Consider the following 15,764-nt stretch of genomic DNA (forward strand, 5'->3'; position numbering starts at 1 on the left):
GAATTTGAATTTGACCATGAAAAACTCCACGTCGTCTCATTAGTGAATGATGCAATCTTACCACTTTGCGCCAACGATATGAAATCACTAATTATAACTGGCTCTCTTAAATAAACACATGCTAAATAGCAAATTGATAATGTTATAAATGGTGGTGGATAATTTATAATACCAAATGTTGATGTAGTCGATGATGATGATGATGTAGTTGATGATGAACCCTCAAAATCTTGACTGAATTTATCTAATAATTTAAACCATAATTCACCAGTAACTTGATATAATTGCTCATTGTAACCATGGTCTTTAATTAATGAGGTGACTTGAATTTTTAATAAATTTTGTAAAATGTAATAACGATTATCTTTTTGTCTTAACTTTTTTTGATTCATTGCATCTAAAACCTCTTGTGTCCAAACTCTTTTATATGAACCAGTTTTATATCCACCACCATTTTCAAATTCTTCAACTTCTTGTGTAAAATAACCTTCAACACGTGTATGACAATTATCACATTCTAAAAATCCAAATTCATCTTTTGAAAATCTGACACCTGCACATTGAATACATGCTTGATGATGTTGTTTATTACCACCCATTATAATTTTAAAATCTATTAATAAATTAATATATAGATTTTATTATTATTAAAGTTAATAAAATAAATTTAAAAATGATGCAGTTTTTTAAGTGGAGAAAAAAAAAAAAAGAATGAATGAAAAAAAAAAAAAAAAAAAAGTTAAAAAAAAAAAAAAAAAATATTTAAAAAAAAAAAAAAAAAAAAAAAAAAAAAAAAAAAAAAAAAAAAAACGAAAATTAATTATGTTTATTTTTGAAAAGAGGAATTTTATTTTATATTATTGTTTTTTTTTTTTAATTTTTTTTTTTTTATTACCATTTTTATTTTTGATTAATCATGAGATTTCATTTTATTTTTTTTTATATTTATTTTATTTTTTTATTTTTTTATTTTTCTATATTTAAAATTTTTATTTTTTTTTTTAGTCCTTGTGAAATTTAAATATCTATAATGCTGCAATTCTTGTCTAAATTTGAACGTTTAAATTTACACACCATTCAGTTGATGAAGATATTTTGGAAAAAAAAAAAAAATTCAAAAATAATTAAAATAAAATGGGAAAAATAAAAATAAAAATAAAAATAAAAAAAAGTTTTTTTTTTTTTTTTTTTTTTTTTTTTTTTTTTTTTTAAAAATTCAAACTTCTTCACAAGCACTCGAAAAGTAGAACAAACATTATTCTTTATATTTGTTTTTGAAATTGTAACAAAATTCATATAAAAAAAAAAAAAAAAACTATATATTATTTACCTTTGAAAAGTAAGTTTTATTGGATTTCATTATTTCCCTTTTTTTTTTTTTTTCCCCAATTTAATTGTGGTTACATATAACCACATTATTTGAATTTTTTTCTTTCATTTAAATAAAGGCGGGGTTATTTTGTTTTTTTTTGTTCTGTTTTTTCGAGAAAAGAATAATAAATAAAATAAAATAAAATAAAATAAAATAAAATAAAATAAAATAAAAAAATAAAAAATATAATAAAAATTTATAAATTTAAAAAAAAAAAAATTATTATTCCCTATTTTATTTATATCAATAATAAAAAAATATCAATAAAAAAAAATATCAATAATAAATAATAAAAAAAAAAAAAAAAAAAAAAAAAAAAATCAAACAAAAATAAAGTAATATTGATTTCTTTACCATATAATTACGCAACACCTCATTTCCAATTTAGGGTTTACAAAAAAATTATATTGTTTTTTATTTTTTTAATTTTTACTTTTTTTTATTTTTTTAATATCATTGCCATATTCAACCACACCAATTATATTAAGTTTTTTTTTTTTTTTTTAAAAAAAAAAAATAAAAAAATAAAAAAATAAATAATTAAAAAAAAAAAAAAAAATATATTAAAAAAACGATTCCCACACAATATATATTAAGGACACATAAAAACTAGTTGTTATTATTTTTATTATTATATATCACAAACACACTATATTTTGTTTTTTTTATTTTTTTTTTTTTTATTTTTTATTTTTCATTTTAAAAGACTAACACATTACCAATTTTAATTTTCTTTCATATCACAAAAAAATTTTTTTTTTTTTTTTTTTTTCTTTTTTCATTTATTTATTTATTTATTCATTTCTTTATTCCTACCCACATTATAATTAATACAAATATTATTATAGGTAAAAAAAAAAAATAATATATACATATCACTGTAACAAAACAAACAACAAAACTATAGTAATATATCAAACCAAAAACAAATAAACGACAATAATAAAAAATTATAATAGTATTAGTATCAGTAGTAATATCATTATAATTTAAAAAAGTAGCGACTACAATAAAATCAACAAAACAACAACAACAATAATAATCAAATAAATATATAAAATTAAAAAATGATGGCAAAAACAAAAGGATCATATGAAGTATTTCATTATACAGTTACAAAAGATAAAGTAAATAAAGGTTTATGTGATATTGCAAGATATTTCGTACCAGAATATAGAAATTCAAAGGATGAAGATTTAACAATTCAAAAATTAAATGGTGGTATCACCAATGTTTGTATGTATATATATATATATATATATTTATATAACAAATTTATAAAACACATATATGATATACTAATATATGTAATTTATTTTTTTAATAATAAAAATATATATAGTATATTTAGTTGAAGATAAAAATATTGAACAAAAATATAGATATTTACCAGTTGTAATTAGATTATATGGTTATAAATCAGAAGAAATTATAGATAGAAAGAATGAATTAATTATACAAACAGAAGCGGATCAAAATGGATTAGGTGCTAAATTTTATGGACTTTTCGATAACGGTTGTATTTATGGATTTATTAAAGGTGAACCATTGGCATACGAGGATATTAGTAAACCAACAATGCAAACATGTATCGCCAAAGAGATTGCACAATGGCACTCAATTGAGATGCCTACAAGAAAGAATCCATCACTTTGGCCAACAATAAAGAAATGGGCAGCTTTGGCACCAGACGTTTATCCAGTACCAGAAAAGAATGAGTATTATCAATCTATCAATGTAAAGAAAATGATTGAAGAGGGTAAAATGTTGGAGCAAAGATTGGCTCAATTGAATTCACCAATCGTTTTCTGTCATAATGACCTCCTCAGTGGTAATATCATCTATGATCCATCTCAAAATTGTGCCTCTTTTATCGATTTCGAATATGCAAACTACAATTTTAGAGGCTTGGAATTAGGTAATCATTTCAATGAATATGCTGGTTTCGGTCCAGATTATTCACTCTATCCAAATAAAGAATCACAAATTCACTTTTTAACAGATTATCATAGATCTCTCTTTAAAACTGAACCAACTCAAGATGAATTAGAAAAATTATATATTGAATCAAATCAATTTTCATTAGCAAGGTAAATTTTTTAAAAAAAAAAAAATTTCAATTTTATTTGTTTTTATTTTTTTACTAATACTAATTTTATTTTTATTAATAGTCATTTATATTGGGGTTTTTGGGCAATTGTTCAAGCTATGAATTCTCAAATCGATTTTGATTATTTAGAATATGGTAAAGCACGTTTTGATAGATATTATGAAACTAGAGACCAATTTTTAAATCTCAATTAAATTTAAATACTACTATTTGAACGCGTGTAAAATGAATAAATAATCCGAAAAAATAAAAAAATAATTTTAATAAAAAAAAAAAAAAAACAAATAAAAATAAAATGTATATTTATTTGAATAAATAATAATGTAACAAAATTTTTTTTTTTTTCCACCTTTTTTTTTAATTATTCTTTCCAACTTTTTTTTTATTTTTTATTTATTTTCAATGAAATATGAATTTGTTTTAACCCATTCATTTATACCAATATTGGTTTTTTTAAATAAAAGAAAAAAAAAAAAAAAAAACAATTCGCTTACGAAATATTATTTTAAATTTTATTTTTTTTTTATTTTTGTTTAATTTTTTTTAAATTTTTAATTTTTTATTTTTTATTTTTTTTATTTTTTTTATTTTTAATATTACTTGAACTACTTTAAAATTGTTAAAATCTCTTTTAAATGGGAGTTTAGATTAAACCAATAATAACAATAATAATAATAATAATAATAATAATTAAAATAATTAAAATTAGCAATAGATGCATAAATAACAATATTAATAATATAAATAATAATAATAATAATAATAATAATAAAAAAAATAATAATAATAATAATAATAATAATAATAAACAATAAAATAATAAAATCATAAATAATGGCTAGTTTAATTTTTCTTTCAGTAACTCTTTTCAAATCTCTTTTATTTCAAATTTCTTTTAAAGGTGCAATTATTATAATGTTTTTTGCAATGATTTTATTTATTCATTTCTCACCATACCTGAACCTTGATGGTGTTGGTACTTCAAGTAGTAGATTACCAAGAAGAACAATTCCTTTATCTCCAGTTTTAAAAAAAATAGATTAAAAAAAATAAAATAAAAAATAAAGAACAAAAAAAAAAATATAAAAAAAAAATAAATAAACAATTGTTTGCATGAATTCAAAATTATAAAGCATAAATTCAAATTAATCAAATATATATTTAAAGTAAAAACATTGTGCTACATATTATTAGAAATAAAATAGTAACAAAAATACTAATTGTTAATAATGGTTTCGGTTAGTTCAGATAATCATTTTACATAATTTTCTATGTATGTACAAGATTTTTTTTTTTTTTCCTCTCTCACAATTTTCCCCACTAACCAATATTTTTCTTTAGAATTAAAGAAAAACTACTCAAAAATTATACAACCATACGATATAATCAAAATTTTTTTTTTTTTTCAAAAAAAAAAAAATAAATAAAACTCTTGTTTAAACACTTTTCAATCCTCAAAATTTTTCCAATAATTTTTTTATTTCTTTTTTTTTTTTTTTTTTTTTTTTTTTTTTTTTGGATTTTCTATTTTTTTTTTTTTAATTTCCTCTTTTTTTTTTATGTATAATTCTTTTTTTAAATATTATTTGTATTGTTCAAAATTTTTCAAAAAAAAAAAATAAAAAAATTATATAGAAAGAAACAAAAAATAGTAATTAAATAACAAATATTACAAAAACCTTAGATAATGGTCTAAGATCAGGTAATTATTAATTAATGAAACACCATTTTGGTTAATAAAAAAAATAAAAAAAGAAATTAAAAACTATTTTTTTTTTTAACTTCTTTTTTTTTTTTTTTTTTTTTAATTTCCTTTTTTTATCCAATTGTTATTAATAATTTTAATATTTTAATTATAATTTAGGATTTCAACTATTCTACACATATGTTAAATCTATTCAATAAATTAAATAGTAAATCACCACAAGATGAATCAACAAAACTTCAAAAACAACTATATGAACAAATTATAGTGGATTCAAAGTGCAAATCATTATTTGAAGGTATTTGTTCAGATGTGGTTAATTTGTAATAATAAAGATTTTGAATATTTAAATCCTTAATTAATTTTTATTTTTTTATTTTTTTAATTATTTTTTTCTTAGAAAGTTTAAATTGGAAAAAACAGATCCACGATTCATTATCACATTCAAAATAATTATTTGAATCTATTGTTGATAAATTGGGAATAAACCGTTATTGGAGACTAAAAAAACCTAGACCTTGGAAAGAAGAAAGATCAATGCACTCTGTTAACCAGTTGATATTGGCCCACTAATAATAAATCGAGTTCTTCAAAGTGATCCTGACAAATCCAGAAATCCCTTCTTCAAACAGAAACAATAATTTTGTAAATAATAGTGATAATAATAATAATAGTCAAAAGAAATTACAATCATATTTTTTATAAAGATAAAAATAGGGATAAAGATAAAGATAAAGATGAAAATGAAAATGTAAAAAATCAATTTTCAAAATAATGGTAAATTTTCTTTCTATTATTAATTTTTTATTTTTTTTTTTTTTAAATCAAGGTATATAAAAAAAAAAATTTGTGTATTAATAATCTAACTATTTAACAGAAAGAAATGACCAAAAAAAAAGAAAGTGGTTAATGCATATGGTGAAAGTATTCTTGGTGACAATGGTGATAATATTGATAATAGTGATAATAGTGATAATAGTGATAATGGTGATAATGGCGATGATCTAAATGGTGGAAACATATTTGAAATCAATCAATCATTATTTTCAATGGTATTCGATCAACTTCATGATAATAAATTTAGAACAGATTATGATAATCAATTATTAATTGGTATTGAATTTAATTAAATCAATTATTAATGAATTAAAGAAAGTTGATATTTTAATAGATCAGGGAAAGAATATTTAGGTTTCCACTCTGCCTGTGTATTTATAGATTTTCGGACTTGAAAGAATTCTTTATAAATTTGGCGCTCACTATCTATATAGTATGAATGCTTGTAATATTAATTTTAATTGATATTGATTCTTATTAATATTACAAACATTCAAACTATACAGATAATGAGCTCCAACTTTATAAAGAATTCTTTCAAATTAGAAAATCTATAAACACAGGCAGAGTGGAACCAAAGATTTTTAAAAGTTCAATTATTTATCAATTCAAAGCTATCAATTTTAAATTCATCAAAAAAACAATCAAAAATATAAAATTGGTAAAAAAGTTAAAGAAAATATTCAAAAGAAAAAAAGAAAAAAAGATTCATTTAAAAATCAATTAAATTTTTTACTTCCAAATAATAATCTAAATAATAATCCAAATAACAATAAAAATAATAATAAAAACAATTTTAGTAATAGTAGTATTAGTAATAATAGGTCAATTGTACAATCACAAACAATTTCTGATATTGGATATGTACCGCGCCAACAACAACCACAACAACAACCACAACAACAACAACCACCACAATCGTCAAGAAAAAGAAAATTAGAATCAGAATCATCAACCTCATCTCTCAAAAAACAAAGAAATCCATTCAAAAAAAACAAACTTAGAATGGAATCATCCTCGCCACTCGAGAAACAAAAAGTCTCCAAATTTATTTAGAAGATGGTTCAAAAAAATACATTTCAAGTGGTAACTTTTTTTTTATTAAAATAATTTAAACTATCCAGGTAATACATATCCAGATTTTTACTACTTGAAAAGTATATTTTTGAACCTTCTTCAAAAATAATTTTGGAAACTTTTTTCTTTCTCGAGTGGTGAAAATGATGATTCTGATTCTAAGTTTCTTTTTTTGAATGGTGAGGTTGTATACTATGAATTTAGCCAGGGATTCAAATTTAAAATTTTATTTATTGTTTATTGAAATGAATTTATTAATTTTGGACCAACATTCAAGGTTGAGTATAGATATTCGTATACAGAAAAGAGTTTGAATGTCTATGTTGGTCAACATTATTGCCATTTCCAGGATTTTTAATATAATTGCATTTCAATAAACAAAAAATAAACCTTCAAATTATATTTCAAAATGAAGAATTCAGTATCAAGTATTAAAATAAATAATAAAACTTTTATTTTTTTTATTTTTTTTTTTTATTTTTTTTTTTTTCTTTAAGTTAATTAAACAACCAATAGTATTTTCTTTAAATATTTTATATCTGATTTCTGTATCATTTTCTTTCTTAGCAATTGGAAAAAAAAAAAAAAAAAAAAACATTACAAATAATTAATTTTAGATATATTACTTTTAAAATTTTTTATTTTTTTTTATTTTTTTTATTTTATTTTTTATTTTATATTTTCAATTTAACTTTTTTTCTTTTTTTCTTTTTTTTTTTTTTTTTTATATAATTTAAGCCATTTCAAGTTCAGCACCAGAAGCCTTTAATTTAGCAATAATCTTTTCTGCTTCTTCTTTTGAAACTTTATCGGCAATAACTGAAGGAATCTTTTCAACGAGACCTTTAGTTTCCATTAAACTGAGTGATGGTTTGACTTCTCTTAATTCTTTAATAATCTTATATTTGGCACCATCTGGTACTTTAACGAGTCTAACTTGGAAATCTGTTTTGGCAACAGCGGCTGGTGCAGCAGCGGCAGCTGGGGCAGCTCCACCTGCTGGGGCACCTGAACCGAGACTGGAAAGATCAATATCTGGAATACTTAATTTTTTCTATAAAATAAATAAAAAAAAAATAAAAAAAGGGGAGAGGTTTATGATTAGCATCACAAAAAGTGGTAAATCAAAATTCCATTTACAAAGATTTTAATATTTTTCATTTTTTTTTTTTTTTTTAATGGTGATGTGTGAATAATTTTCTGTTGTTCCTTTTTCCTTTCTTTTTTCCTTTTTCCTTTTTCCTTTTTTCCTTTCTAATATTTAAATCTGTGCTATTATTTTTTTATTATTATCACTCTGACCTATTTTTGTGTTATGTGTTTGCTAAATGCTAAATTGAAATGAACTATTTGGCCAATACTATTAAAATCATTCTAAAAAAAACTGGAAATTGATTGATTTTTTTTTTTTATTTCTTGTCGCTATAAACATTTTGATATTGTGCTGTTTGCTATATTCTACTACATTATTCACATACCAACTCACTCCATTAATTCAAAAAAAATAAAAAATAAAAAATAAAAAAAAAAAGTAAAGAATATATAAAAAATAAAATTCATACTTGTAAATGTTGGGTTAAATCCATAACGTCCAAAATGGAAAGTTTTGAGATTCTTTCGACTAAATCAGCAACTTCTGTTGAGGATTTACCATTTTCAATTGTGGTAAGTTTAAGGTTAACTTTTTCTGGTTCTGTTGTGAATAAACGAGTGCTATATAATGTATTGTTGTTGCACTTTAACCTATTTTATCATTATTTAAAATTTTTAATTTTTTTTTTTTTTTTTTTTTTTTTTTAATTAACACATTAATATAGATATTTTTTTTTTTTATTTTATTTTTTTTTTTTTTTATTTTCTGTTTTAATTATTTTATTTTATTTTATTTTATTTTGTTGAAGGTATTATGTATTGTTTTAAAATTATTATTATTATTATTATTATTTTTTTTTTTAGATGTGTATGTGTGTATTATTTATCAGATTTTTCGTTTTTTCAAAAAAAAAAAAAAATGAAAATTTTTTTTTCCCCACATTAAAATCACACGCAATAATTTATTGATTGATCATTAATTTTATTTTTGCTATTATTATTAAAATTTTATTTTATTTTGCATTGTTTCACCCAAACATACTTTGATAAAGTTGAAAAACATTTATTGAGTGATACTCTTGAGATCATTTTAATTTTTATATAATTATATGTATAAAACAGCACAATGAAAAAAGTAGTCGAGAATAAAACTGAAAAAAAAAAAGAAAAATAAAAAAAAAAAAAAATAAAAAAAAAAAATAAATAAAAATTAAAAAAAAAAAAAAAAATGAAAAAAAACAAAAATGAAAAAAAAAGAAAAACGCATTTCATCAAAGAACTTCGCCAGATTACCACCAAAATAAAAAAATAGGGAAAAAAAAAAAAAATAAAAAAAATAAAAAATAAATTTCAACAATTAAAACAGTGTTATAATTATTTTAATCCAAATCTATTTTTATAATATATACATTTTTTTTATTAAATATTTTCGTATTTCCCCAAAAAAAATAAAAAAATAAAAAAAAAAACTAAACACTTGAAATAATTTTTTATTTGCCTTTTCTGAACCAAGTATTTCTTCCAGAAATTTCTAAAAATAAAATAAAAATAGAAATAAAAAAATAAAAAATAAATTATTTAATTTGGGTTTTAAATAAAATAATTTATTTATGTTGAGAAATTTTATTTTATATTTTTAAATTTCTTTCTTTTCATCCAATTTATCATTACCATTAATTTGGTTAATTTTGTTTGCAAAATGTCTAAAACATTGGAGAATAATATTATTTTCAGCTGAAATATCTCTTTCAAATAACTATAAAAATAAGAAAATGGAATTAATAATTATTTTATTATATTTAAAAAAAAAAAAAAAAAAAAAAAAAAAACTTACTTTGGTAAAAAGTGAATCTTGGAATTTATTAACTTGAGGTTCTTCTTTTACTTTTTTTGGATTATTTCTTTTTTTATTTCTTTTATTGCTACTGGCAGTATTTACTTTTACTTCTTTTATCGGTTTTTCTTCAAATTTATTAAACTCTAAAGTTGATGGAACTTCAATTGGTTCATTATCATTATCATTATCATTATTTTCTTTTTCTTGATTTTCATTTTCTTTTTGTATTGATACTACATTGGTGGTGGTGGTGGTTGTGTCAGTAGTGGGGTTGGTTGTGGAGCTTGTATTGGTGGTGGTATTTGTTAGTTCAGTTTTAGTAGTGGATGATTTATTATTATTTTTTGAAGTTTGATTTTCAAGTTTTTTCTTTTTATCAGGAGTTTGTTTTTTTTTAGAATTATTATTATTATTATATAAAAGTTCACCTCTTTTTCTAGCGTCTTCTTCTTCTTTCTTTTTTGCTTCAATATTTGCTTTTGAAGGATATCTTCTCCTTCTCTCTTCTAAATAACGTGCAATATCTTCAGGTGATTCTTGAATTTTTATTTCCTTTAATCTTTGGTTAAATAATTTTATTCTTTTCATTTCTTCTTTATCATCGTCATCATCATTATTTCTTTTATTTTTTTTATTATTATTATCATTAAATTTATTATATTTATTTTTATTATTATTATTATTATTATTATTATTATTATTATTATTATTATTATTATTATTATTATTATTATTTTTTTTAATTTCTAAAGTTTCAGTATTGGTTATTTTTTCATTATTTACATTTGTTTGGTTTTGTTTTTCATTATTATTATTATTATTATTGTTATTGTTATTATTATCTACATTATTTTTATTATTTCTATTATTTTTATTTCCTCCTTTGTGCCTGATTATTTTTATTTTTATTATTGTTATTTTTATTTAGTTCATCCTTATTTTGGGTTGGAGGAGTAATTGTTGGTTGTGGAATTCCATCTGAATATAGTTGAACTAAATCTGATAAATCCATATTATTTATATTACTATTTAAAATGAAAATATTACTTTGTTTATTTTTTTTTTTTTTTTTATTTGGTAACCTAACAAACAAAATGGGTATACAAAATTATTATTTTTTTTTTTTTCCACAAAAATGAAAATTTAATTTTACAAAAAAAAAAAAAAAAAAATAAAATTAAAAAAAAAAATAAAATTAAAAAAAAAAACGAGCGAAAGTTAAAAATATAAAAATTAAAATAATTAAAATCATGTTATTTTTAAATACTTTTAATATGCCACTATTATTACTATTATTACTTTTTTTTTTTTTTTTAATTTTTTTTTTAATTTTTTTTTAATTTTTTTTATTATTTTTTATTTTTTTTTATTTTTTTTTTTTTTTTATTACTATCTTATTTTATTATAAAAATATTACAAAATAAAATATTTGAATTGGGGAGATAGGGGAATAGGGTGTCGTATTAGTAGTAGTAGTGAGTTTATTCTCTTGATTCTTCAACCCAACCTTTGCTTTGTTCTTCTTCTTCCTCTTCTTGAGTTTCTTCTTCGATTTGATCGAAAGCATTCTCTGGAACAGAGTAAAGATTGATAACATTACGATTTGGATCACGATGTAAAAGATATTTACCATTGGCTAATTTCATACAAGTTTGAGCGATATGTTTCAAAATACCCCAACAATTCTTCATGTCAACACCATTTTGTTTATTGAGATCTGCAACTGGATAGAATTGAGTACCTAAAATGACGTGATTATTATTATCACGAATTGAATCACGAGAAACAAAACCTAAATTTAACATTTCACAACCTGCTAAAGTTGATTGAATAGACCATTTAGCAAACTATATTTTATATATAAAAAAAAAAAAAAAAAAAAGTTAAATTAAATAATAATTCAAAAGAATAATAGAGATATATATATATATATATAAATATTTACTTTAGTTGAATTGTTTTTAATTTCAGTAGCCAAGATAGCAGCTCTTTGAGAATCTAATTTCTTTCTAAATTCAATACCGAATCTATTACTATCATGTTCGTTAATAGCTTTGATAGAGATGAATTTTGGTGGTTGACCTGGAAGACCTTCGACGACACCATCGATTTCAGTACGAGCTAAAACGACGATATCATCACCGAGATCCCATTTCTTGTAGGCGTAACCAACGTCAACGCAATTTTCAAATTCGTCACCTTCTGGAAGTTCATTATCAAATTTGAATGGCTCAACATTTTGAGAGAGAACTTGTTGCCAATAGTTGAGATTGACTTGAGTTGCTTCTTGTGAGAGTGAGGAAGTGGTGTTGATTGGATCTTTGTCATCTTGATGATGAGCTGTAAGATTTTCATTGACTGTCAAATGTTCGGATGTACCTGGTCTCAATTCAAAGAATAAACGTGCACCAACCTTTTGAACGACGATATCCCAACTGTAGACTGACTTTTGAGCACTCATCAATACTGCTAAAATACTATCAGTGGCATAGACATTACCATTCATATATTCACTTCTAATTACCTTATCATCTGATGTTGGAATTAATGGAACACTGTTCTCTGTCTTTTGTAATTTCTTTTCATTCTTTGCATTAATTCTATCATAAACTTTATTATAATATTTAACTTGACCATAAGTTCCACTGTGTTGTTGTTGTTGTTGTTTTTTTTTTTTTTTTTTTTTTTTTTTTTTAAAAAATTAATATAAATGAATAAACGAATGAATGTATTATAGATAATAAATTAATAATAAAAAAACACATACATTGTTTCTGGTTCTGGTAATTGTTCAACAGTGTATTGTTTAAATGTTGATAAATCAAATTCTTCTTTTGATTCCCAACTTGAAAGGATTTCAATACTTGATTCTCTATTTCTTTGACGTCTATCATTCCAATATTTATTGTTTGAACCGAATCTACCACCACGCATACCACCACGACCACCACGACCACCTGCATTTGAACCACCTCTTTTGTTTTGTTGGTAAAATTGTTTTTGATAGGTTTTACCTTTATTCTTGAGTTTATTTTGTACTCTAGTGTAATCAACTAATGTGAATGAATCTTCATCATCTTCCAATTTAAATGTGAATGGATTGAATGCATTTGATCCATAATTTTGACGTTCTTTTTATTATTAAATATTATTTAGTTAGTAAAAAATTTATAGAAAATTATAAAAAAAAAATAGAGTTGTGTGGAGGGGGGGTGTGTGTTTGTGTGATTGCATTTCACAAACACACACATAAATGATTATGTACATGCGATAATTTCTAACATTAGAGTTCCAATCTGAACATTTACCAATTTTATCACCTTTGCTAAATGGTGCATATGGAATATCTGTGAATTTCTCTAATTTTCCGACTGGACCCCAGCCAGTTGGATTGACTTTAATTGTATTCAACTCTAATGACATGGTTATTTATGAATGAGTGAAGTAAAAAAAAAAAAAAAAAAAAAAAAAAAAAAAATATTTTAAAAAAAAAAATTGAAAAAAAAAAAAAAAAAAAATTGAAAGTTTTTTATTTTTTTTTCTTTTTTATCTTCAAAAAAAAAAAAAAAGATTAAAAAATACGAAAACAAATAAAGAAATAATTTAGTTTTAATATTAATATAGACAAATTAAAAAAAAATAAAAAATAAAAAAAATAAAAAAAATTTATGTTTAAAATTGTAATAATAATAAATTTATTATTATTTTCACAAACATTTTTTTTTTTTTTTTTTTTGTCAAAACGCTAAATAAAAACAAATGAAAAAAGTTGGAAATGATGGAAAAAAAAAAAAAAAAAATTATAATATATATTTTTTTATTTATTTTTTATTATCATTTATAAATTTAATTATATTATTTGATAAATTTGTAAAACTTGGTAAAATATTATTTTTAAAATTTTCTTCATCATTATTTGAAATTGTTGGTAATTTTATATCAGTTTGTAAAGATTTTAATTGATTTAAAGTATTTGGTGATTCAAATAAAATATCACTACCAATTGATGATAAAATTAAACTTTTTTGATCCATTGATAATTGTCCTTTTTCATTAGTTTGTTGTGGTTGTTGTGGTTGTTGTGGTTGTTGATATTGATCTTCATTTATAAATTTATTAAATAAATTATTTAATGATAATTGTTTATTAAAAGTTTGAAATTCTAATGATTTTGTATAGATATCAAATAGTTGATTTATAGCTTTACGATAATTTCCACCCCAACTATTAAGTATATGATTACCATAGACTGATAAGATAGCTTCGGTTACTTTTGGTTGAATTTTAGTTGCCAAAATTTTACGCCATTTCCAAAGATTATTTAAAGTTGAATTGGTTTGTTCATATACTAAAATATGTGCCCATTGTAGCGAGCCTATTAAATGTTTATCTTTTTCAATTGCTTTTTGTTGTAGAGAATCATTGAAAATCGGGTTAACAGTTTCCATATGAATTGCAATATTAAATGATTCCTTTAACGAGTTTTCAATGATTTCACCATGATGATTTGGTACCATTTCAAATCTACCATTATCAGAATCAAATGAAATTGGTGATGAATTTAGTGATGTCAAATTATTCTCTTTTAAAAATTGAGTTAAACTTTTTTCACCACCATTTAAATTCTTTGAAAGTAGTGCATTATTTTCATATAAATTAAATGGATATTCAAAGAATAATAAATGTGGAAATTCATCACTATTTGTTATAATATCATTAATTGGTAATTGACCATTTTCACCATAAATCAATTCATTCGATGATATACCATATGATTGAATATTACCATTTTCAATTAAAAATTCAAGATGTGGAAATATTTCATTTTTTAATTTTTTAATAATTTCATCTTTATTATTATTATTATTATTATTATTATTGGATGATGATAAATTATTTAAATCTAATAATAATATATCAATTGTATCTAAATATAAATCATCCAATGCAATTTTAATTTGATTATTTATATTTTTAATTGATAATTCATCAATATTTAAAAATGGTTTAGTTTTTTTAATATAAATTAATTCTTGTCTATTTATTTCACCTTTATCTAATAAATCTGATATTGTATCACAAATTATTTTTGTTTCATTACTTGATTTAATAACATTACAACCATTTTTAATTGATTTAATTCTAAGTGTATTTTATTTTATTTTATTTTTTAAAAATTGAATAAAAAAATGATTAGAGTACTAATTTATTTATTATTAATTTATTAATAAAATAAAAAGATTACTTACAATACAGCTTTATGTTCTGATTCATATTGTGTATAATTATCAGCATCAATTGCAAATCTACTTAAAGATAAAGGTAAAATTTCATTATTTAAAGTTTTAAATGGTTGTTGTTTTGATAAAAGAAATGAACGAGTTGATGATGGTGTTCCTCCTTTTGCAATTGTTGTTGTTTTTGTTGTTGAAAAATTATTAAATTTATAATTATAATGCAAACTATTATTTAAATTTATAAATTGTTTTAATGAATTATTAATTTTAAAATTTCTAATCATTTTATTATTATTATTATTTTAAATTTTATCAAAATGAAAAAAAAAAAAGGTGAATTTTTTTTTTTTAAAAAAAGAAGTTCGCCACTCGCATTGATTTTTAAAAAATGAAAAAAAAAAATAAAATAAAATAAAATAAAAAATTGTAAAAAAAAAAAAAAAAAAAAAAAAAAAAAAAAAAAAAAAAAATTTTATCCGTTTTTTGTTTTTTGTTTT

At 20.9% G+C, this 15,764-nt stretch overlaps 9 protein-coding genes across 9 annotated transcripts in view; 3 read left to right on the forward strand and 6 right to left on the reverse strand.

The window, feature by feature from the left end:
* The window catches only part of DDB_G0274953 (hypothetical protein), a gene marked incomplete at both ends in the record, with an annotated part of 1,893 nt that extends 1,294 nt beyond the window's left edge, over positions 1 to 599 (reverse strand). Inside the window, one exon of the mRNA XM_639125.1 lies at positions 1 to 599. This exon is cut by the window's left edge and continues 1,071 nt beyond it. Within this exon, the coding sequence (XP_644217.1) occupies positions 1 to 599 (599 nt within the window).
* Positions 600 to 2,439: 1,840 nt separating this feature from the next.
* Positions 2,440 to 3,676, forward strand: etnkA (ethanolamine kinase A; the record flags this gene model as incomplete). The annotated part of the gene is made up of 3 exons (XM_639126.1): positions 2,440 to 2,608; positions 2,715 to 3,462; positions 3,544 to 3,676. 3 exons carry the CDS (start codon positions 2,440 to 2,442, stop codon positions 3,674 to 3,676), a joined length of 1,050 nt encoding a protein of 349 aa, XP_644218.1.
* A 640-nt stretch (positions 3,677 to 4,316) lies between these two features.
* Positions 4,317 to 4,526, forward strand: DDB_G0274629 (hypothetical protein; the record flags this gene model as incomplete). Its single annotated transcript, XM_639127.1, has 1 exon — positions 4,317 to 4,526. The coding sequence occupies one exon, from the start codon at positions 4,317 to 4,319 to the stop codon at positions 4,524 to 4,526; it is 210 nt and encodes a 69-aa protein (XP_644219.1).
* A 185-nt stretch (positions 4,527 to 4,711) lies between these two features.
* On the forward strand, positions 4,712 to 7,080 carry DDB_G0274957 (hypothetical protein; the record flags this gene model as incomplete). The annotated part of the gene is made up of 5 exons (XM_639128.1): positions 4,712 to 4,720; positions 5,347 to 5,485; positions 5,862 to 5,938; positions 6,087 to 6,300; positions 6,731 to 7,080. The coding sequence occupies 5 exons, from the start codon at positions 4,712 to 4,714 to the stop codon at positions 7,078 to 7,080; spliced, it is 789 nt and encodes a 262-aa protein (XP_644220.1).
* Positions 7,081 to 7,834: 754 nt separating this feature from the next.
* DDB_G0274407 (hypothetical protein) lies at positions 7,835 to 9,282 on the reverse strand (the record flags this gene model as incomplete). Its single annotated transcript, XM_639129.1, has 3 exons — positions 7,835 to 8,155; positions 8,664 to 8,844; positions 9,236 to 9,282. 3 exons carry the CDS (start codon positions 9,280 to 9,282, stop codon positions 7,835 to 7,837), a joined length of 549 nt encoding a protein of 182 aa, XP_644221.1.
* A 547-nt stretch (positions 9,283 to 9,829) lies between these two features.
* On the reverse strand, positions 9,830 to 10,836 carry DDB_G0274405 (hypothetical protein; the record flags this gene model as incomplete). The annotated part of the gene is made up of 3 exons (XM_639130.1): positions 9,830 to 9,949; positions 10,028 to 10,649; positions 10,814 to 10,836. The coding sequence occupies 3 exons, from the start codon at positions 10,834 to 10,836 to the stop codon at positions 9,830 to 9,832; spliced, it is 765 nt and encodes a 254-aa protein (XP_644222.1).
* Positions 10,837 to 10,901: 65 nt separating this feature from the next.
* Positions 10,902 to 11,042, reverse strand: DDB_G0274403 (hypothetical protein; the record flags this gene model as incomplete). Its single annotated transcript, XM_639131.1, has 1 exon — positions 10,902 to 11,042. The coding sequence occupies one exon, from the start codon at positions 11,040 to 11,042 to the stop codon at positions 10,902 to 10,904; it is 141 nt and encodes a 46-aa protein (XP_644223.1).
* A 469-nt stretch (positions 11,043 to 11,511) lies between these two features.
* On the reverse strand, positions 11,512 to 13,453 carry eif3d (eIF-3 zeta; the record flags this gene model as incomplete). The annotated part of the gene is made up of 4 exons (XM_639132.1): positions 11,512 to 11,877; positions 11,976 to 12,675; positions 12,798 to 13,161; positions 13,300 to 13,453. The coding sequence occupies 4 exons, from the start codon at positions 13,451 to 13,453 to the stop codon at positions 11,512 to 11,514; spliced, it is 1,584 nt and encodes a 527-aa protein (XP_644224.1).
* A 398-nt stretch (positions 13,454 to 13,851) lies between these two features.
* Positions 13,852 to 15,551, reverse strand: DDB_G0274401 (hypothetical protein; the record flags this gene model as incomplete). The annotated part of the gene is made up of 2 exons (XM_639133.1): positions 13,852 to 15,172; positions 15,280 to 15,551. 2 exons carry the CDS (start codon positions 15,549 to 15,551, stop codon positions 13,852 to 13,854), a joined length of 1,593 nt encoding a protein of 530 aa, XP_644225.1.
* Between the last annotated feature and the right edge of the window lie 213 nt (positions 15,552 to 15,764).

The sequence above is a fragment of the Dictyostelium discoideum genome, assembly GCF_000004695.1.
Source record: "Dictyostelium discoideum AX4 chromosome 2 chromosome, whole genome shotgun sequence".
In the NCBI taxonomy this organism is placed as follows: domain Eukaryota; phylum Evosea; class Eumycetozoa; order Dictyosteliales; family Dictyosteliaceae; genus Dictyostelium; species Dictyostelium discoideum.